We start from the raw sequence: 24,388 nt of genomic DNA, 5'->3' as shown, positions 1-24,388 counted from the left end.
GAGTTAACATTAATACGTGTTTCTGTTGCATTGTATTATTTATATACGTAACCAAACTGACAATGAATCACATGACTAATATTGTTTGTTAGAGTTTTGTTTTAAAATGTAAACGCTACATTAGTCATCGGATTCATCGTCAGTTTATTTACATATGTAAATAATACAATACAACAGAAACACGTATTTGTTAGTTGATCAGTTAAACCTTCTAAGCAATGAACTATTGACTGAGAATTAGCTCAGAAAGGATGAAAAAGACTGAAAAAAGGATGCGAAGAACCTTTAGGATTTTTAAAATAAAGGTGAATTATTCGATCTTATATGGAAGTGGTAGGATTTGTACGACTACAATTTCTAGTTATTCATTCCATCGAATGTACAAACCAGCTTAAATAAATACACATTCAACAAAGATAAGACACTAGCCTCGTAGTACGGGGTCAGTATCTCGTAGTTTTAGCTGGTAGTAATTCCCTAACCTGTTGAAATTAAACGGAAGTAACATAGCTGTGAAAAACTATAGTATTTTTTGTCTATTTTTGCAAGCCGAAAATCCTCAGTTTCCCTGAGGGTAAACTGATGCACGGCTCGTGCATAGGCACTGCGGAACTGCAGCACCCCCAATTTTTCTCGATATATAAATATATTTATTAATTCATTTATATTTGCTTGTAATATTTAATTTTATCATCAACAATCCTATACAATTCTCTTATTTTGTATAAAAATAATAAAAATCCATCTTGTAACACTTAAGGAGGGCGAAGGACGCTAGTAGCACTGTGTTTACCACAGTGTCATATTGCTAGTATTTGCTACGCGCGCAAGCATATGTACGCCATAGTGAGATGCGAGCTATTAGCGTAATGCGGCACTGTCCGTCGCGCAATTCCACTGTTGTTTATAAATTTATTTTAATTAATGGATTTTATTTTAAAGTAATTTTGAATTATATACCAAACTGTATAATTTTATCGATAATAAATATTTTTCATATTTAATTTTTTTTAAACTTTTACCATAATTTTGATATTTTATCCAAACACGTATACACTGTACTTACAGTATGTATACTTCGAAAGTTGCAGCACCCCCACGATTTCAAGCCACGGGCAGCCACTGAATTCTTCATACAAGTTCTTCGCATTCTAAATGAGATTTCAAAATAAGTCCCAATGGAAGAGTAAACGCTCCATCACTTCTAAGTACTACAGAAAGTAGCGAAGAAAAAACATGGCAGTTTTCTCAGTTAATTTTCGAAAAACTGAAGTGAGAATAATAGGATACATTTGCGGCATATTTTTGTCTAGTCACAGTTGGATCATTTATGTGTAGAAAGATAAACCAAGGATTTAAATCCTGCTAATTATAGTATACTATTTACACGTGGAAGTAAGAATTTTTTCTTTCACACTCTTCGTTTTAAATAATGTGCCACTTATGTAACGTTAAATGGAATTTGTAAGGGAAATACTACTGTACAAGACAGTGATCCGTCCCACAGTCATATACGCCTCCCCAGTCTGGAGCCATACCTCCAAGACAAACATCCTCAAGCTACAAAGACTACAGAACAAATGCCTGCGAATGATTCTGGACGCCCCGTGGTTCATCAGGAACGCCCAGATCCACCGGGACATAAATATCCCCTACATCTCTCCACTACTACGCTCCCTAGCAGAAAAATTCTTTATGAAGACATCTACGAATCCAAACCAACTGATACAGCAAGCCGGAAACTATGACGGTAATGACTACTGGAAACATAAAAGACCGAAAGCCATCCTAACACCCAACGACGAATAACCACTTCTTCCCACTCAGGGCGAGCTAAAACAGCTCACAAATCTCTCCCGAAACAGACAACAGGGAATATGAAAAGCGTCAAGCTTCACCCTCTGCGCCATATATGTCCTGCGTCCTGCGTAAGGGAGTCACCTCTCCAGCAGAAGTTATGAATATCATAACCGATTTGAATAAGAACAAGGCTCCAGGTCCAGACGGAATCACAGACAGAACAATCAAACTACTCCCCAGAAAAGCCATTGTGCACCTAGTCAATATAATCAATGCTATCCTCAGATTCAAATATTTTCCCTTAACATGGAAAACGGCTGACATCACACCAATCAAAAATTTTGGAAAAAACCCTCAACTTCCCGAAAGCTACAGACCTATCAGTCTAATGTCCAGCCTGGGTAAGGTTGCAGAAAAAGTCATCCTTACAAGGCTTCATCAGCAACAGATAAACTAGATATTATCCCTAAGGAGAAGTTCGAATTCAGAAAAAACCCATAGCACCACACAACAGATACACCGACTGGTTGAATTTATGACCACAGGTTTCAACTGGAACTTCCACACTGCTGCGGTCTTTATAGACGCTGCGAAGGCTTTTGATAAGGTGTGGCATCAGGGTCTTCTCTACAAACTCATCAAATTTAACATGCTGAGTAATCTAATAAAAATCATAGAGAGTTACCTTAAAGATAGATTCATGCAAGTAATAATAAATGAAACTGTATCAACCAGACGCAAGATCCTAGCAAGTGTGCCGCAGGGTTCTCTTCTGGCTCCCCCTGTTGGTCTACATAGCTGATATTCTTCAAAATTTAAGTTCAACAATCACAGCATTATATGCGGATGATATCGCTTTATTATCTAGATCTCTCAGTCCTAAACTAGCTAAGACTCCAAAACAGTATTTAACATTGGAGAAATGGCTGATGGACTGGAGGATCCAAGCAAACCCACTGAAGAGTTCAGCCATCCTGTTCACCAAAAAGAAGTTTCAGATCAAGGAAGACATACACCTTCTAGGTGTCAAGATCCCATGGCAAAGTGAAGTCAAATACCTCGGTGTCATGCTTGACAAAACACTCCAATTCACCAATCATATAAAACACATAAGCTCGAAGACATCTAAAGCAATCGCTCAGCTCTACCCCATGATCAACAGAAGAAGTAAACTGGATACTCGGAACAAACTACTCATATACAAGATGGCAATACGCCCAGTCATCACTTACGCATCTCCCTGCATGGGGCCATACCTCGAATACAAATATTCAAAAACTGCAGAGGATACAGAATAAATGCCTGAGAATGATTTGATTCTGGATTCCCAATGGTTTATCAGAAACTCCCAGATTCACAAAGAAGTCAATATTCCCTACATCACATCCCTCCTTCATGATCTAGCAGAAAAGTTCTTCACCAAGACAAACAATCATCCGAACCCGCTGATCAAGCAATCTTCAGATTACAATGAAGCAGAATTGTACAAATACAAACGACCCAAGTCAATTCTATGCTCAGGCTGAACACAGCTAATCTCACTGCCCTTCTAGGGCGAGCTTAACGCTCAATAACTCTCCACTCGAAGAACTCCCCCTCAGACAAAGGGGACTATGAAAAGCATTTATGCTGCACCCATCAAGTCAGCAACGTTCTGCGTAAGGGAGTCAAGAAACGTTTGCAAGTATCATACGAACATTATACGTTTGCCACTGTTAACAACAGCACAAAGGTTTTTACAAAATTAAGAGAAAGAAGAATGAACTCGTTCCATTTTATGTAATGATGATAATGCGCCTGTTCGAAGTGCACGGCTAATACAATTTTAAGATAACACTTTCTGAGAATATCAGAAAGTGTTATCTTAAAAAAACTTAAGTTGTTTTATAGATTTTGATTAAAATTTGAGTAAAACAGAGGAATTAAATTATAACTCTAAGATTCAATTTTGGTTCAAATTGGATAAAGAGATTTACCACTTTGAACAGAATGAAGTTTATGAGAACATATCAAGTTCTTTATAATACGTTTATGCTTAAATTTTGCATTATTATTAAATATAATTGCACGCCAACTGAGATTTAAAAAAGAGCGGAAATGACTCAACATTTATGTTCACTCGTTTCCGCAACAGTAACATCATTATTGCAACAATTAAATTGAAACTAAAGCCATTGTTTTGTTTTGTTTTTGAGTTAGCTAGCTTTCAAGCTGTTTTTTTTTTGCCTTATCTACTTAGTAGATAGTTCCTTTATTTATCATTGTTAGCATATGATTTTGTACCATTCTGAATATTTGTTTTGCTAAAGGTTGCAACCAAAACGTCCAATTAAAATGAAATTTGAAATGGTCCGACAAAGTTTAGTAAAGATCCCAAATACCTAATTATTTTAATAAAATCTTTCCATCGATAGTGGAGTTATTAAACGGATATGGAAGGATGGAGAAAACGAATATAATAGGTTGTGCATTTTGCTAAAGGTACTTTAAAATGCTATTATGGTCATCCTGATGACTCCATATTGGAGTCAGTGTTGGATGGCAACAGTACGAGAGTGGTGGCTTGAAATGTTCTCGGCCTAACAATGAAGAAACGAATTTATAATTTCAAAATTATTTTTATTTTTCAACACAATCTCCCTTAAGACTAATACGTTTATTCCCGCGATGCTGCAGTGGCATTATCCCGTCCTTGTGGTGGTTCTCAGTAAGATCTGCAAAATATCCTTCTACAGCTCCAATCACCTCTTGATTCGAAGAAAAACGCTGCCCAGCGAGGAAGAGTTTTAGTTTTGGGAAGAGACAGAAGTCAGAAGGAGCCAAATCTGGGGAATAGGGTGTATGTTTCATCAATTCATTGTGCAGATTCCTTAATTTTCCCATTGCCAAAACACCATTGCGGACAGGTGCATTGTCCTGATGAATGATGATTTTTTTCTTCTGAAAACCGGGTCTTTTCTCCCGCATTTTTTCATCTAGTCTTCTTAAAAGATCGGAATAATATTCCCCGGTTATTGTTTTACAATTTTCTAGATAATTAATAAGCAAAATGCGTTTAGCATCCCAAAACACCGATTCCATGATCTTTCCTGATGAACCAACTTTGTCTTCTTTTGCACTGAAGAACCAGCTTCTATCCACTTTTTTACTGCTATTTGGATTCTGGTGTGTACTGGTGAATCCAAGTCTCATCCATAGTAATAAATCGACGCACAAAATCAGTTTTATTCTTGTTAAAACGCTCCAAGCACTGTTTAGAGATTATCATGCAAGTGCGTTTTTGATCTGCTGTGAGCAAGCGGGGGAAAGCTTTTTCATATGCAATTCTTCATGCAAAATATATCCTACACGTTCTTTTGAAATGACTATAGTCTCATCAATTTCACGCACTTTGAATCGTTGGTCATCCAATACCATATCGTGCACTTGATCAATGATTTCTGGTGCTGTTACACTTTTTGGACTTTCTTCACGTGGATCATCTGCAAGGCTGGTACGGAAAGTACCAGCCTTGTAAGTAGTTTGTCGAAAACAAAGGAGAAGAATGCCCATCACTTTTATGAACTTCGAATGAATTTCCTTTGGCATTAAACCTTCTTTTACAAAGAGTTTTATAACCTCACGATACTCAATTTTAAAGGCAACATTTTTGCTTCAGACAGCTGTATAAAACAAACTATTTGATAGAATGACTCGCAATTTCACATGGATGCTTATGACAGATGTACCAATTTAAAAAAAAAAAATCTCTTGCTGATAGTGTTGCCATCTATGGTCGAGGCCGAGACGTTTTCATACCATCCTCGTACTGCATGACAGGAGGCTACATTTTAATATAATATTACTTTTAATTTAATTCTCATCACACAATGAGAGGGAATTTCTGAACATGTTTCTGACTCTAGTGATATGATTGCCCAAAGTATTATTGATCTATGTAAGATGAAGTGGAGCAGAAGAAAAATGATAAAACTGATAACAATTCAATTTGAATTCTAGACACAGTTCTTCTTGCCAAAAACGAACAAAAATAAAATAAAAAATCTCACGCTGGTTGGCCAAGCGCCAGACTAACCCAGTTTTCAGAGTTCAAGATTGGAGTAGACGACACTGCTGATGTCTGAGTCGGTGGTTAGTCTGCCAAATTCAGAAAAATAAAGAAAATATGAAGCAACGCAAGTAGTGTTCGTTCAATGATCTTTCTGGTTTGGATTTATTGCTTGTCTGCTTGGCGCAAAGCCACACTGATATTATTGATGGTTTAGATCTCGAAAGTGTGGCAACCAAAATAATCATTTAAACGAGAGATTTCAGCGATATTACTTGGTACCATCGATGGACATTAGAGCGAACATTTGTTGCTTGGCAACAATCAAACAAACGATGATTAAATTTTTGTTCTTATTGCGCAGTATTTTGCGCATCTTACTTATACGTAATATTCATAATCAAAGCATAAACAAGTATCAATGCAACTTTTGTCGATACGAATGAATTATTAAAGAGTTATTATTCTTATTATTTTTATTGGTAGTATAACAATTAGTATTGCTACAACTGTCGTGTTGCCTATCATAACTCGCTTTAAACTCATTCTGTGTGTGTGCATTGTCACCTCCTCTGGCATCGTATTCCATTCTCTCCCTACTCGCGTGCAGCAAAAAAAAAAAAAAACTTCCGAGAATTACCTATTTTTTTTTTTTTTCACCACTTGTTATCCTTGTGCGAAACCTATCATCGCATCTTCGCATAATTCGATGAGAGAGGGTTGGGAACAGCCTTTATTAAATGCTTCGGTCAATTGCTGCACTCAGAAAGTTCGGTTTGTAAGTACAAGAATTCTCAGACGACGGTGATCTCGCTCCTTACTGTCGTAGGACCACAGTTACGCTTCTTTGACAATGTGGATTATTTTCCCACTGATTAAACATGGAGTATATCTCACCTTCTGAGAAACCAGTCAGCGCCACTGTTTTCAAAATCGTAGCTCCAGCCAGACGGGTACCCACAATAAGCCCTTGATAGAATTTTGAAAGATCCTTTCTTTTCACCATCGGGATCAACGTTTTCGACGATTACTCACAGCAACATTTTTAAATAGTTGCCTAGAACATGATGCATGTGACCAAGTATTTTGCATATGCGTTAGTGACGTTTACGTACATCTGCATAAAGATTTCTAATTCAATGGCGGGTACTGTATGTGTACATTGTTCATCATCTCTGGACTCTCTAGTGTTTCTTCTCGTTAAATCCCAGAATCATTGCTGCACTATAACCAATTTTAACACACCCTGTCAGTAAACACTCAGAAATACAGTACATGGATTTCAACCTCCTTTGCGATCTTGGTTGGTTCTCACCAATCCAAGCGGCCATACTATCCAATCGCCGTTCTTTTTTTTTTTAAATTTAAATTCCATTTGTGTTAGTAGAATACTTAGCGAATGTCACTGTTACCTTATCGAAAAACGTAACTAAGTGAAACAAGTCCTACCATTAAAGTCATGAATAAACATTCTTCTACCTCCATATCAAATAGGCTGAACTGCTTTTGAAAAGCCGTTTTAGTAGAGATGCTTTACATCCAAAGGGATTCGATCCAGGTCTTTCCAACCAAAGGGTATTATAGTTAAAAAAGATTATGGAGGAAATGGAAAACGGTTTTTTCAGAATAGAATCTAAAACGTTTTTGAAGAATTATTTTTATAGTTCTATTCGAGGTCAGCCATCGCGTTTTGCAACATAATAAAGTCCTTATGAAAGAAAACAACGGAAATCTTTTGAGGAAAAGAGTGATTTAGTAGCATCCGACCAATCCGAATTACGCCAAAGATACTGCAGACAGAAAGCAAGGAAGGAAGTGTGTACGTTTATCTTGTATAACTAACATTATGCTGGAATTAGACAGCCAGTCCCGACTTTCCACTCTATTTCTGTAATTGTGAGATGTTTAGCTAATTGGTTGCCATAGAGACTCCCTATGGCCTGTCAACAGAAGCGAAATATTGGCCAGCCTCCCGTTTTGCGTTTGTAAATGTCAGTGGGAGTGCTGGAAAGTACTCAATGCGAGGGCATAGATAGAACATTAAGTCAACAATAGCAAAGTAGGTCGAAATGACAAAACTTGTGAATAAAACTGACTGGCGTCCAGCTGTCGCTATTCGAAGTCCACAAGTGCCGAGTTAGTCACACATTGCTCAGCACATTAGGGAACATTTAAGTGATTTTATCCTTTTTGGAGAAGGAATGTCGCGATAACAAAGACACGAAGTCTGATGTGTTTCATACTTTCTTGCTCAGTCTAACCTTTAATTTTCATCAGTCCCCAAAGAGAGAGAAAGAGAGAATTAATACAAGAATTTATTATGTTAGATTATCTAGGAAATCTAATCTAAATACCACAGCATTTCCCACATCTTTACCCTTATTTTTCAAAAATAAAAAATAAAATAAACATCATGTACAGAAACATGATTTCCCAGAGGTCAATTTCCAGAGAGAATTTTCGGATAGCTTTGTAATGAGCTGCTTTGCATTATGCAAATTAGCTTTTGTTTCTAATTACAGAAAAGAGAAAAACAAAACTTGTAACTTTGAAAGAAGAAAGTTATTGTTAATCAAGGATCTCATCATCGTTTTACTCATGGCCCGAGGAAATAAGAGTCGTAGCAATCTCAGGAGAATAATTTTTCTATTTTATCACTTACGTGAGGAGGTTTAAAAACGTCGCCACCTCTGCTGAGACCAACTAATTCAGCCAAGCTTGAAAATTATCTCAAAACTTTCTCTTACATCTTTTATAACCGAAAGACGTACGTTTTACCGACCATAGTACGCAAGAATAAGAAGAAATAGGTATATAAGTATATGTTTATTAATAATAATATTTATAATAATTGTAATATAAATATATTAATAATAAATTAATAATGTAATATAAATATATAATTATAATAATATTATAATAATATTATAATAATATTTGAAATAATGATATTACAATTAATAACAATATTTTGAATGGCTAGCAATAAATTTAAAATATTTCTAACGAACATTGATTAAATTCCTAAAATTGTAAATACATTCAAAGTAATGATATTCGTGTGAGATAGCTTTTCCTTGTTGCTTTTCTGCCATACAGTGAAGCCTACCTCCTTCATTTTCATTAGAGTCATGTTTCATATTATCTAAATTTATTATCGAATATTTCTCATTTTGAAATTTCATCTTAACCCTTGTAATGCAAGTATTTAAACGGAAGTTAATGCAACTCTGCTTCTTCTAAGCAAATAGTTGCGTAGTGACTTTAATATTTATTTAATTTAACTGGCGTTTTTAGGAACTAGGATTTTAACCTTAAAAGCTATTTTAGTTAAAAGTGATTATTTTAGAACCACAAGATTGTAAATCGCCATAAAATTTTACGTAATTTTGAAAATACGGAATTTTTTAGATCATTATCTTTCTAGATAATGATCTTTCTTTTATATTCATAGTTTTATGTTCCTTTCTTCCCTTTCATGATAGTCGTGTACACATACAGATTTACACAGCAATATCGTCAATAATCCAGTAATCATCCAACAGGCTATCTTTCTAATGCAGTCAGTTAAGACTCTCTTAATAAGCAATTACTTACCAATTTCGCCAACTCATCTCATAAATGGATTCAAAGATAAACATCGGGGAACATCGGAATCACTTAGTTTTCTGGTACTGCACATAAAGATTTGCTTGTATTGTTCGAAAAGGAGGAGATCATGCTGTAATCAGCGTGTAGTGACTACGTTATCATACTGTATTATGAACAAAAACCAGCAATCGTATACCATTGAAAAGTACCTATCATGTTGCATAGCTGGAACAATGCTGTCTATTATTGAAAGTTGTTGGAAGTTGTTGGATGTTGGAAGTTGTGGTCCTGTGGTCAGGTCTAGACTCTTTCATTCTTTGTAAATAGTGGAGAGAGACTGGCCATAAGGCAAAAACATATTACAAAGTCGCTTGCTATACATACAAGTATATGCGATGTGAATTATCACTGACCTATTCTCGAGAAATTGAACAAATTATACCAGCCATTTTGCTAAAGGATAAGGTTCCAAATTGATGGCCTTATAAAGAGTGTGTCGCATTTAATTTAGTGCTTTTTTATTTTTCAGCATCCCTTTTGAAATGTCACTGGCCGCTATTTGGGAAAACAAATTAATGTCTACGTAGGCTCCATGGCCACAAGGTTTCCTCTTTTTATAACTCTATCAAGTCTTGGCAACCCGCCAGAATCTCTTATAGTTACAATTTATCACATGTGACAGAGAGGGGGGGGGAGTTTTCTCAATAAACCTGTTAGAATTTCCACAAACGAATTTTCCATCATCAGTATTTGTATAATACACTTTATGATTCTTATATATATACAAATCTTATATAAATATTACTTATCCAAGGGAGTTATTACCGAACAAATTAAGAATAAATATAAAAGATTCTTAAAGCTGAAAGTAAATTTTAAATAGTGTTCCTCAGTAAACCTACACATAAACCTAAGCTTTCTGAAGATAAGTGTTATCTCCAAGACGCTCATGCGATTCCAAGGAATCGCTCTTTCTTTCTCTCTCTCTCTCTCTCTCTCTCTCTCTCTCTCTCTCTCTCTCTCTCGTTATTTTAGATAGAATGACAGTTTTGAGTTGGGAGTATATTTATTTTCTATGTAACCAGTCTCTAGGTAACCGTATTATAATTAGCTTTGAATACCATTAACATTGTCTGAAACTAAGAGGACATTGATTGTATAAAATCCTATCAAGTAGTTCTCGGACCAAAATAATATTTTCATCCAACTCATATTAAACTATTTACGTTTTTGTTTTATTTTATCCCAGTACTTAGCAATACTAGAGGAAAAAGTGCTATTATTAATAAACGCCATTTTTACACTTTCGTTACATCTTTCCATTTGCAATTCGGTAATTTTGTTACGAAGGCAGTTGAAACAGAGAAAGATATAAAACTATGTGCTAAGCTTTAGAAATAACTACGAGAATATCACAAAATGATAGTAAACGATATTTGAGTCGATGTCACCAGCTAGTACAAGTTTTCAAGTGGTTTAAGCCATTTATAGAACGGCATAAATCCTTGAAGCTGATATCAGAATAAGATGATGTTCCAAGACAAAACAAGACAAAACAAGCATGATGAAACGTAGGTGATAGTTTCATCATGCTGAGAGATCATACCAAACTATCATCATTGTTCAATTTCCCATACAGATTTCGAAAACATTTACCGATGATTTAGACCTACAATGTCCTTGTAAATTTTGTGGTATTCCTCGTTTGGTCAAACCTTCTCTCTTCATGAATCTATTTCTAACCCAAAATAATGTTTCATCCAAAGGATAACATTTCATCAATGGGATTCAAGGCGATCGCAATGATACCATTTGAGATGTTGCGAAAAGTAGCCTCTGAAACCGCTTCTATAACACATGCGAATGCTGATGCAAATATACTGCGAAAAATCACCATGTTCTTCTAAACTAATTGGTACTGGAAAAAGAACATAGAAACAATTTTTTGTGCGTGTTTTGTGTTTAAAAATCTTCGTAAATGTTTTGTTAGGTCTACGTTTAATTATTAATGACATAATGAACAATTTATTAAGTTTTATATTTATTGGTGAAGATTCAAATGATTGCAAGAATTCAAACATTGATGGCGGAAGAACTCTAAACAAAGCTGTGGGAACTCTATATTTACATTACATTTATGGTAAAGAGATGCACCATTTTGAAAAAGGATAGCAAATGCCGTTCTCCTTATAAGAAAAATTTAGAAGATTCTCAATCATTCCTTGACAGAAATGAGATTATAACATAGACCCTGCCATTCACTGTGATATTATTAGTGAAATGATCAAAACAGACAACTTCTTTTTGTCGAGTATTATAAAGACCAAAGAATAATATTCAAAGATTATTCTTTTGTCTTTATAATACTTGATGCAATATGTTAAAAACAATTATAACCTAAGTATAGAAGAAAAGCTTTATATGACATCATTCTACTTCTAAAACTATAAAAACTACTTGGCTATAATACGTAAAAGTTTCAAAGTGACTGAGAGTTCATGTTGATACAATCTTCGATATGCGAGTTGCTTGACAGTTCATAACAGGAACTCTATACAGAATCAACATATTCATTTTTTATTAGATGGATTAAGGATTTTACTAGTCTCACTGCTGTTTTGAAGTATTTGCTTTGATCAGAAATTAGACAAAAACTCTATCACATTACAATCTCGCATCTCGGTACCAAAAAATCGCATATTTGAAAGTCGTATTTTTTATAAGCAAACTGCCATTCAAAATAGAAATCTTAATTATAGAAAAACCAACCTAAAGAGCTGCATTACGTATCAAAAACTAAAAGACGACAGCAGGGGCTTTACCAACATAAAATTCATTGGTACTGAGAAATTTGATTGTCTTCGTAGGGTGTCTGACGAGAACCAACAGTTCGAAACGGTAAGCAATAAAGCAAGCGAAACTTTTAATCAAAAGCACTAATAAAAGATACAGCCAAGAATACCTTGAGGCATAGGAGTGACCATTCTATCTTCGTATTTCGGTTACGAAATCCAAGCATGCTTGGAAGGTTGTGGGCCTTAAAGGCCTGTTAAAGCCATTGGGATAGACAGACTAATAAAAGAACAAGCAGTCAATACCAAGGCAACTCTCATGTCGACGACTGTTCAACTCCAAGAGAATTTTGAAATTTTTTTTTAATTTCAAATGCGAATAGTTTTGTTACCGGGCAGTGAAACAATAATAAGGAACATTTATTATTTATTTTAAAAACTAAAATGAATTTATTTGGTGGTTTCATGCATGAAATTACTTATAAAGTAAAATCATTATACTTCGTATAAAATAGCTCAAATATTATTTAAATGAAGGTGTTCGCACTGTAATTCGCCAGTTTTTTTATTGTTTAAAATTCACAGATATATTTGTGTAAGTTTTGCATATAAATTATCTGTGTAGTGTTGTTGACAAAGTGTCTGATTCCATAATTGACAGAAGACCTTATATATATAGGTTCTCTAGGTCGCCGATTCTGGAAACTTTAGACCTTTTTTCAGTCGCTTCCGAGTTTATTCGATGTTATTTCGAGTTATTTGGGTTACAAGATGGCGACACTTGTCTGCCATACTCACATCCCGATTTCCAAAAGTTAGGGATAAAGAAGTTCCGCTCACTGTCTTTTAAACGAAAACTAAAATGTAAAGAGAAGTTAATTTTTATTTTAGCTGATCTAATTGATCGTTTTATCTAATTCCCAAAATATGAAGCTGCGATGAGAATTTCGTAACTTTAATTGAGAATAAAATATCTTCTAAGTTTTTATTTTCCTCCCTAGTTAGGTAATAGATCGTCAATAATGGCTATACTCAAAAGTTAAATCGCCAATTTCTCTATAAAAATTAGAACGAATTAATTTTTGGATTTGCGTATATGGGAATTATGATTTGTGCCTTCCGATAAGTACTGCTTTTGCCGACCGCAATATCAAAATTAGCGATAAACCGTAGTTTGATAGAGTGTCATACTTGGAAGTATTCTTTTTAATATTGCAAAAGCACGAAATAATGCCATTCACTATATACACATTGTCATTTGCGTTCTTATTATAGATAGCTTTCATTATCCTATTACTGATATCCGTTATGATTTCTAAATATGAAGACTGGTGATAAGTCTGTATTATTTTAGTGCCCTTAGCAAGCAGAGAATAATACGCGACATGATCATAACCCTAAGAATAAATTTGACTGGTTTCTGTTTAACATTAACATTAACATTTCTGGCTAGATGGGTGAAGCAAAATTGCTTTTCATATTCCCCTTTGTCTTGTAATGGAAGAACTTTGAATGGAGTGTTTGTGAGCTATATGCTCGCCCATTGAGGGCAGTGAAGTTAGTTGTGTTCAGCTGAACTTAAAATAGATTTTGGTCTTTTAAATTTGTAGATTTCTTCTTCATTATATTCCGAGGCCTCCTTGATTAACGGGTTTGGATGGTTACTTGTCTTGGTAAAAAACTTCTCAGCTAGATTTATCAGAAAGGAAGAGATATACGGGATATTAACTTCTCTATGGATCTGGGTGTTTCTTATGAACCAGGGGACATCCAGAATCATCCTCAGGCACTTATTCTGTAATCTCTGAAGTTTCAGAATGTTAGAATTTGGGGTGTGGCTCCAAGATGGGGATGCGCAAGTGATAACCGATCTAATTATCATCTTGTAAATTGTTAATTTTGTTTGCATGTCCAGTTTACTTTGTCTGTTGATCATAGGGTAGAGCTGTGCTAAGACGTTGGATATCTTTGAGGAAATGTAACTAATATGTTTGCTGAATAGGAGTTTACTATCAAGAATCACTCCAAGATATTTAACGTCAGTCTTCCATGGAATCTTTACTCCCAATAAATAAATATCTTCCATGGTATGGATTTTCTTTCTAGTAAACAGCATGGCTGAGCTTTTCTGGGGGTTAACTTGGATCCTCCAGTCTGCCATCCACTTTTCTAAAGTGTGTATGCTATTTTGTAGTCTTTTAGTTGCCAGTTTTGGGCTCAGTGAACTTGACATCAGTGCAGTATCATCAGCATATAATGCAGTGAATGTTGTTCTTGGGATCAGAGGGATGTCTGCTGCATAGATTGAAAACAGTAGAGGTACCAGAAGAGATCCTTGAGGTACGCCTGCCGAGATCCTGCGTCTGGTCGAAACCGTTTCGCCTACCCTGACCTGCATGTATCTGTCTTTCAGATAAGAATGTATTACCTTTATTAGCCTGACTGGGAAATTAAATTTTATCAGTTTGTAGAGAAGACCTTGATGCCATACTTTATCAAACGCCTTCTCTGCGTCGATGAAGATGGCAGCTGTATTGAGTTTCCAGTTGAAACCTTTAGTAATGATTTCTACCAGCCGGTGCACTTGTTGGGCTGTACTATGGGCCCTAAAGTGTTTAAAAATACTTCCACTATACCTAAATATTTGCTTGTTGGTGACATCAGTCCGTTTTATTGTTTTTATTTCATTTTGTAAAATTAAGTACAATTATTAGGATGCCGAAATGGAGAATAATTTAAATACATCCACTTTCTATAACCAAATATAGAAAGTAATTTAATATTTTTTTTTAAAAAATTTGTTTACCAACTAGAATATGAAAATATAATTCGGTATAAACAAAGTAACACCTATGTCGAAGGTTATTCATAAGGTCTGTGGTAAATTTCGAAATTTTTAAGTTTATTTTTACATTTCGCTATAAAATACAAATGTATCCATAATATCTTCTTTGGCATCTTAATCATATCAAATGAAGTCTTTCCTCACTATATTTTCTCGATATGTTGTGTCTTAGAATAATTGAAAAATAAAATTCAGAACTTTACTGCGTATAAAGTTCTGAATTGCAGTCAATTATTAATATAATGAACTGATTTATCCATAATAACTTTATTTTCAAAATATTATATATATATATATATATGTTTGAATTTATTCTTCATTATGTTCTGTTTGCGATACGTTTTTGTTGCATTATATTAATTTACAAGATAACTGCAATATGTTTACTAAAACAATAAAGTTTATTTTTACTTTAATAAAATGTGATGCGTTTAATTTTTTAAATTATAAATAATTACCTTGTAAAATAATCTGCATTCTGTCGTTTGCTATTTAATGATTAATGTGTATAAAATATATAATTATACCAAGAAAAAATGTAAACTAAATAAATTATTGCGAATACGTGAATATTTTATAAATATCATAAAACTCATGCTAAAAATAAATAAAATTCTGTTGTTATAGCAATCATCATAAATTTTTGACAAGTCAACCGACTGCTACGTGCTAATTATAGCACGCGCTGCTTTGAAAAACTCGTTTTAACAACAATCACAAAATGAAACAGATTTAGTAGGCGAAAATATGTTTTTGTAATTATTATATTTATATTAAAATGTATTAATTATTTTTTTATCATTTTTATTTTATTATTTTTTATCCACTGATTATAAAACAAACTGCCGATTTTATATGTTGAATTAAACCATGCTTTCTAGGAAATCCTATGTATCTACTCGTAGAGTGTTTTCCAAGTCATTTTACTATATTTAATAGCTTCGTACCATTATTTTCCTTCCTGTGTGTATGTGAAGTCGTTTGAAAACAAACGAGTACTTCCCATCACACAGAAGAACACCTGCTTCAGGCACACGAAGAGAAAATTGCGCTTTTCTTAAGACACTTTATTACAGTGATTATTTCAAACATTCTGCTGAAACTTGTATAAATCTTTGGCTACTGATATTTGTAGACACGCAACCTGCGCAGATATTTACCGAATACAATAGACAATTGCGCCTCCTTTCTACCGCTAACAGTAGAAATTTCAGGTGAATGTGAATGGGGTTATTTCTAGATTTAAATGAATGCGTTTTATTTAAACAAATTCCACATCTCTTTCAGCACTCATTCCTTATCTCAGGCTTCCTCTTTCTTATCATAACAGCCCGAAGCGTATATTTAATATTTGGTGTACAAACTTAAAATAGTTTCAGACAGTTTTCGGTAAATAATTCAACCAAAGCAAATTTCCGTAGAATATTGATTGTGAAAGTGATTATATCTTCATTGCTTTCTCCGAAGTCTTTATCAACGAACTTTTCCAAGATCATAAAGTAGTAACATTTTGACTGCTTGAGGCCACAATAAATATTGACAAGTATCAAAAATTATAGTAAAGATCTTGAATACCCTGCCAAGGTCACTTACCATATTTCTTGAGGCAGTGCAGACAGTTCAAATTGACGACATAAATACTCATTTTTTCTCCTGACATTTTAGCAAATAGTTTAGAAGAATATATTTACTCTACACAGATATTTTAATGTAATTTTGTTAGCATATTTTACATAACTTCAGTTCTCTAAAATGTTCACAGCAATAAAGTTTATCTAAAATATGGCTATTACATATTTCTCGCTTTTTGTTTATATTAGCAGATACACGCGCTCTTGATCGTCTGCTTCAACTACAAATGAAAATTCAATCAACGCTATTGGTTGACATCGTTTAATGCGCCATCTGAGCATAAATATATTAAAATATAATAAAATATCTCGGAGAAAAGTTTCGCATTTAATTTTCAATTGAAATAACGTTTTAGAGATATTTTAGTCATTATATAACGGATTTCGGTTTCTTCAAGCTTATTTGATTTAAATAAAATATTTTCTTTCGATTAGGCTTAACTGTTTAAGTTGTTTGATTATTAACAACATAGAGTATAATGCTTTGTGTTTAAGGCTGACAGTTAATATTTCGGCACACGCAACTGGCATTATAGCTTTCCACAAGAATGTTTGTATTTCATGTGAACAAAACGTGTGACGTATTTTAAATATTTCCATGACTGAGTGGCTTTCTCTTTACGTCCTTGAAACTCAATAGTACCAGTTGACACTTTTTTTACCTTATGTAATTTGATTGGTATTCGTGCATGCATGTCACGGAAGGACTGTTCTCACGCATGGAATGTTTTAAATTTTCCACGTGCTCAATAATACCACCATTCATGACTTCTTAAAAGGCGTGTAGAAAGTCGGATAATTATGAGGAAGACAGTTTTCCCGAGAATCTGGATTCCTGCTTCTTACTCCCCCCCCCCCCGCCAATTGCACACCCTCCCACACTTTGATGACGTAGGGACTAAACGACTAGAAGATTCTCGTCAAAAATCGATCTAAGCAAGTAAGTGTCAACCATGTATCAAAGCTAGATGACCACCTACTGTTCTATATGTTTAACGTAGGAAGTTTAAATTTATGATTTCTATTAATTATTGTTGTCTTCAATGTCAGTTAAATAAATATGATACTGTATGCGCGCGCCATGTTTGTGTAATATGAAAAGCACATTCTAAACACAGACAACAGGTTATTTTGCATGCTATTCTGTAATACGTATCTACTGAAGATCGTAAAGTTATTTAATGGTATTTTCTTAAATATGCGATTATAAACGTGCGTGAAAATATTTCTATGACTAAAAAACATGCCAAAAAAAGTATTAATGTTTGTTTAAATAACTTACCAGTATTCTTCCCGTAGTAGATTGACCAGAGATCAGCTCTCCAGCCCAATCTTTGGCTTCGGTCATAAACCCAATCTCATTAGCCACTCCCGCTCCAGGAACTTTTCCTCCTTTCAAGTCTCTTTCGGCTCTTTGCATCTTTGTCCCCGGGCCGGATTTTTCTTTTCGACAACAGAGAAAAGCAAAGGCCCGCCATAGCAAAATGATAAAGAGGCCCGCCAGAAAGGTGAAGACACTGGACAGTAAGAAGCACCACCATTTCCGGTCATCTAAACAGTTATCGCGAGTCGGCATTAAAGTCGGAAAAGCTGTGCTGTCTTGGACGCCTGTGTCGTCCGTAGCCGACATGGCGGCAAACACTAGGCCTGCTAACAAGATAACGAGCCTTCGCGAATGCAAGGCAAAAGTCTTTTTTTTTTTTTTTTTTTTTTGAGAAGGTGGGAAAAACGGGGTCACAAGGATGCTGTCATAATAAGGGATCGGGGCATGAATCGAACGACATTCGGAGATAGTTACAGAGATACTCTACGAGTCTTTTGCTGCTGTTGTTTCTCGCTACGGAAAAGGTGCCAATCGGCGCTGACGGTCGACGCAGATGCCATGGCGAAAGATGCCGTCCGACGCTCAACGAAGTCGGCTATCTACTGCTCTTTGCCCACGGCCACGTCAGTCGCGCGCAGATTCCTCTCGTAAGAGCATCCCCCTGCTCCGTTAGCCTGCTGGTGGAAAGACGCGCATGCGCACAATGTGCACTGCACCAAACGTAGTGGCCAAAGCCTTCTGCAACTGCTCTTAACATGGCAACAGATGTGCGGGAAAGAAATCGAAAATAAATTCGCTTGTGATAAAGGAAACTGCTTGAGATGGACATACAATCCCCCACCCATCTCTCTCTCTCTCTCTCTCTCTCTCTCTTTCTTTCTTTAGTTTGCATTCTTCGTCTACTGATGCATATTTGATGACAATTATGTTTTCTGCTATTTGTGAATGTTGTACGCAGCCAGCCCTAGCTCTTTTAACAAAGCGTAATTTTAAGAAAAAAAAAAAAAGTTGACAAAAAATTGACTTCCATGAGAGAATGAAGGAGAAAGAAAATGTGCTCACAGTTCTAAATGAGCGGCATGATTTTTTTTTTTTTTCGTACTTAATCCTTTCTGGACAAAGCGAAAGGAATCGTATACTTGGATTATTATTATTCAAACATAGAACGGGAAAAAAATAGTATAATTATATTATATCGCCCTATCAGTAACACCTTGTCTGCTGTAGTTAGTTTGGTTCTTTTTGTGAGCAGTGCCCTATTGCGTTCACCCACCATCATGACAGAAAGTCGCAAGATTTGGGCGCATTTCATGCAACAAATATCGGCAGAACTTTCATTCATACGATCTAATTTTATATGGCTTTTCCAAAATAAGTAAACAGTCTTAGAATTTTCTTTTATATATATATATACTTGGTTTTAATTTTAATTCAGGTGTTTTTTTTTTTCCTAGATGGGTGAAGCCTTTTCATATTCCCCGTTATCTGTAGAAGAAAATGCATGGATGAGGTATTATTGAGCTATAAGCTCTGATCATGGCAGGAGGGTACCAGCAATAGCTGAGCCTCAGTTAAAACTTCATTGGCTACAGCATTGCCGTCCATTACCCTCCCTGGGTACCCATTTTAGTCGCCTCTTACAACACCCATGGGCGATTTGTAAGTAAAGCCCCTTCCAAAAATTAAGACGTCCGCCGGACCACTCACTACGAGTGGCCAAAAGACCGTCCACCTCAGCGTTGTTACACTCAGTGATAGGACTGGGCAGAACCGCTCATATTCCAGGGAAAAGTATCCACTGACAAGGCCCCCTCACGGGTCACGCCGGAAAGCACTTTCCCAGGAGGCTCAAAATGCACTCTCAGGGCAAACACCCTGAAATCTAAGTCCCTCCCCCCCCCCTCACCGGGAGCAAAATTCCGGAAGAAATCTGAGAGAGCGAAACTCTCGAAACTCTGCGTCCCAATTTAGTTGTCTCTTACGACATGCACTGGCTACAGCGGCGCTATTCTTATCCCGGCCACCACACGGGATTTAATTAAGTTTTTTTTTTTTTTTTTTTTTTTTTTGCGAGATGGGAGAAGCAAGAATGCTTTTCATATTCCCCGTTATCTGTAGAGGACAATGTAAGGATAGAATGTTATTGAATTATGAGCTCTGATCATGGCAGGTGAGTAACAGCAAGAGCCTAGCCTCAGTTAGAACTTTATTGGCTACAGCATTGCCATTCATTACCCTCCCTGGGTACTCATTTTAGTTGCCTCATACAACATGCATGGGCTGCAGTGGAACTGGCATGTAAGTAAAGCCCTCTCTAAAAATTAAGACGATCCCCCGGATCTTTCAGCCACTCGTAGGGTGGACCTACGAGTGGCTGAAAGATCATCCAACTCAGTGTTGGTTCCACTCAGTGACGGGCTCCACCGAGCAGAACCGCTCATATTCCAGGGAAAAGCATCCACCCACAAGGCCCCTCACCGATCATGCCGGAGCACACCCTCCTTAGAGACTCAAAATGCTCTCTCAGGGCAGCCTCCCTGAAATCTAGGCCCCCTCCCTCTCACCGGGAGCAAACTTCTGGAAGAAACCTAAGATAGCGAAACTTTCGAAACTCTGCGTCCCATTTTAGTTGTCTCTTATGACATGCATCGGCTGGTATGTAAATAAAGCCCTCTAAAAATTTAAGACGATCCTCAGGACTGCCTACGAGTGGCCGAAAGACCGTCCAATTCAGCGTTGGTTCCATTCAGTGAGAGGTCCCCCCACCACTGGGCAGAACCGCTCATATTCCAGGTAAAACCATCCACCGATACTGTCCCTCACGGGCCACACCGAAAAGCACTTTCCCGGGATCCTCAAAATGCTCTCTCAGGGCAAACACCCTGAAATCTAAGCCCCCCCCCCGCCTCACCGAGAGCAAAATTCCGGAAGAAATCTAAGAGAGCGAAATTCTCAAAACTCTGTGTCCCATTTTAGTTGTATCTTACGACATGCACTGGCTACAGTGGCGCTATTCTTATCCCGACCACCACACGGAAGAAAAAATCCCGGGAAAAAACCTAAAAGAGCAACTCCAGCAGATATTTTGCTACGAGTAAACATTTTGCCAATTGACAATTGACATTTATGTCTTTAGGGGTGAAGCAAGATGCTTTTCATATTCCCCGCTATCTGTTGTGGTTACAGTGAGGGTAAACTTTATGAGTAGATTGCTCGCCCTGGATGGGCATGGAGATTATGCATCACTAAAGGAGGCTAATATAGCTTTTGGTCTTCTATGTTTGAATATGTCCGTTGCCTCCTATGCTGAAGCTTGCTAAACCAAATCGTTTGGATGTGTGGACGTCTTTAGGGAAAACTTGGATGCTAAGGATTGTAGAAAAGAGAAAATATAGGGAATATTTGTGTCTCTGTGGAATTGGTTGTTTCTAACATACCACGGGGCGTTCAGAATCATTCTCAAGCACTTGTTCTGCACTCGCTGTATTTTGATAATGTTAGCATTAGAGGTGTGGCTCCAGGCCGGAGAGGCATAGGTGATTATAGGACGAATCGTCATCTGGTATAGTTGCAAGTTGAATCTGTTGCTGAGCTTGCTATTTCTATTAATTAGGATAGATCTGAGCTATGGCTTTAGATGCCTTTGTGCACGCAGATTTGATGTGTTGGTTGTAAGATAGCTTTTTGTCGAGAATTACACCCAGGTAATTTGTTTCTGTCTGCCAGGGAATTTTAGTATTGAATAGTAACACATCTCCTGCAGGAGACATTGGCCTTTTTGAGAAAAGAACGGCTGAGCTTTTCAGGGGGTTGACTTACAGTCTCCACTTGGACAACCAGCCCTCCAGCTTTAGAAGGTTTTCTTGAAGCTTTCTGTTAATGAAATGCGGTCTGAAAGATCTGGTTAGTATTGCCGTATCGTCCGCATACAGGGCCAAAATGGAAGTCATCGGATTGTGTTGGATGTCTGACATGTATACAGAAAACAGCAATGGAGCCAGCAGCGATTCCTGCGGCACTCCAGCAAATATATGGCGCTGGGACGATGTAGAACTTGATGTTCACTTGCATTGATCTATTCTGAAGATATGAATGGATTAGATGAACCATTTTTAGTGAGGTACCGGCTGAGATAAGTTTGTGCAGGAGACCAAAATGCCAGATTTTGTCAAATGCTTTGGATAGGTCTAGGAAAACAGCTCCTGTACACCGGCGCCAGTTGTAGCTGGTGGTGATGTATTCCACAATTCTGTGGATTTGCTGGGTAGTACTATGGTGTTGTCGAAAACCAAACTGTTCTTTAGGGAGGATGTTTAGGTCATTTACTGAGGTTTGGAGTCGTGAGAGGATGACTTTCTCTGCAACCTTACCCAGATTAGAGATAAGACTGATTAGACGATAATTTTGTGGTAGGTGTGGGTCTTTGCCTGGCTTATCAATAGGAATTACATCAGCCAGTTTCCAGGTGGAAGGAAAATAATGAAATCTTAAGATTGCATTTATTATACTGGTCAGGTGCACTACAGATTTCCGAGGCAGCAGCTTGATCACCCTGTTTGAAATGCCATCTGGTCCAAAAGCTTTATTGTTCTTAAGTATTTTAATAATATCATATAATTCAACAGGTGATGTGGGTGCAATATGGTCAGCGCTGGTATCTGGGAGATTTAAAGCATGTCTGATCTGTCTGTGGATTTTGTACAAGTGATTGAAATCTAAGTTGTTATAAGAGGGTTTGCATTGCTCCTCTAGATTCTTTAGTATGACTTCTGCCTTATGTACATCTTTGTGAACTAAGCCCTGATTTGAGATTATGGGAGGAGGGAACTGTTTTTATTTCTGATGTTTCTCAGTAACCCCCAGATAAAGTGATCAGTAGGAGAGATAGAGGATAACTTTTTATTCCAGACTTTGATTTTTAAGTGCATCTTTCTATGAGTTTTAAGTGCATCTCTTACTGCCCCATTTATTTTCTTTAGAGCTGTTTTATCTTGTGGTGCACGCGTGTTACGGAATCTTTTCCTAGCTCTGTTTTTGTCTCTGATCAAGTTCATGATGTCTTCAGGCAAACGATCTGGCTTGCGAGCAGATTTGTAGGAGGTAGCTACCTTTATAGCAGAATTAATTTGTTGTGTGAGATTTGTAACTGCAGTTTCTACTTCTTCTTTTGTGCGTATGTGAGGAACAGGTCCAATATAAATTCTTGAGTGCTGCTGACAGTCTTTCCCCATGTAATGTAGGAGTGAGAAGGACACAGGTTTTCCTGATTTCCCAGCTGTAGTAGAATTGGATTGTGATCGGATGATAGTTCAACAACAACAACAACAACAACGTTACTGGCTTGCTGGGTGAAGCATAAAATGCTTTTTATTTTCCCCTTTATCTGTGTGGAGAAGCTTGATGGGGGAGGTTGTGAGACTTATGCTCGCACTTTGTGAACTATGGAGTTAGCTGTGTTCTGCTGAAAGCAGGATTGCCTTGGGTCTTTTGTGTTTTTGATAGTCATGTTCACTATAACTGGAAGCTTGTCTGATTAGTGGATTGGGATGAGAATGTGCCTTGCTGAAGAACTTTTCCGCATGGTCATGAAGGAGAGAACGGATGTCAGGGGTTCCGGTTTCTCTGTGGATCTGCGTGTTTCTGACGAACCATGGGACGTCTAAGATCATCCGCAGGCATTTGTTTTGTATCCTCTGTAGTTTCTGGATGTTAGATTTGGATGTGTGACTCCATGCCAGGGATGGATATGTGATTACTGGTCGAATTACCATCTTATATAATATAATATAATAACAGCTTGTTGTGTTTATCCAATTTGCTGTTGCGATTGATCAGGGATAGAGTTGGGCTATGGTTCTGGATGTCTTTGTGCCTATGAGCTTGATCCTTGGTCTTTAGTTATTTATTTGAATTATAACTAAATAAAATTAAGGTGTTGCAATTACATACGCTATTACCACACTATTTTTTAATAAATAAATAAAAGTATAATTATTTTTTATGTAACAGTTTTCTTGTGCTATTTTGATAAAGAAATTTTTTAAAAAAATCTAATTTTTTATATACCGGATATGACGAAACTTCCGTTGTGATTATATTACTTATCTAATTTAATTAAAAATTACAAAAAAAATACACGTTAGCCTTGGGAAGATCGCTTTCCACTCCTTAAACTGAGATTAAATGTGATTTTTAATTGATACTGTATTAATTAAAATAAATTAATAAAAGAGAAAAAAAAAATAGAATATCCATATTTTTTATATTGACCAATTATCTGTGTGTTTTATAACTGGTCGTCAAGGGCGCTCTTTAGTACGTTACCAGACATTGATTATCTTGTCAGGAGTTAGGTAA

The 24,388-nt window shown here is 36.4% G+C and overlaps 1 protein-coding gene across 4 annotated transcripts in view; it reads right to left on the bottom strand.

Annotated features, from left to right (window-relative positions):
- The window catches only part of slo (calcium-activated potassium channel slo), an 880,402-nt gene extending 861,809 nt beyond the window's left edge, over window positions 1-18,593 (bottom strand). For all 4 annotated transcript variants that reach the window (XM_090404400.1, XM_090404403.1, XM_090404399.1 and 1 more), the window contains exon 1: window positions 17,990-18,593. In XM_090404400.1, the coding sequence (XP_090260526.1) occupies window positions 17,990-18,337 (348 nt within the window). In that variant the 5' untranslated portion in view covers window positions 18,338-18,593. The remainder of the gene's footprint in view (window positions 1-17,989) is intronic.
- Window positions 18,594-24,388: the final 5,795 nt, after the last annotated feature.

The sequence above is a fragment of the Typopeltis vanoorti genome, chromosome 14 (assembly GCF_054136105.1).
Source record: "Typopeltis vanoorti isolate ZY-2024b chromosome 14, IOZ_Tvanoo_1.0, whole genome shotgun sequence".
In the NCBI taxonomy this organism is placed as follows: Eukaryota; Metazoa; Arthropoda; class Arachnida; order Uropygi; family Thelyphonidae; genus Typopeltis; species Typopeltis vanoorti.
Note: the sequence above shows the minus strand (reverse complement) of the source record. Positions and strands in the feature narration are given on the sequence as shown.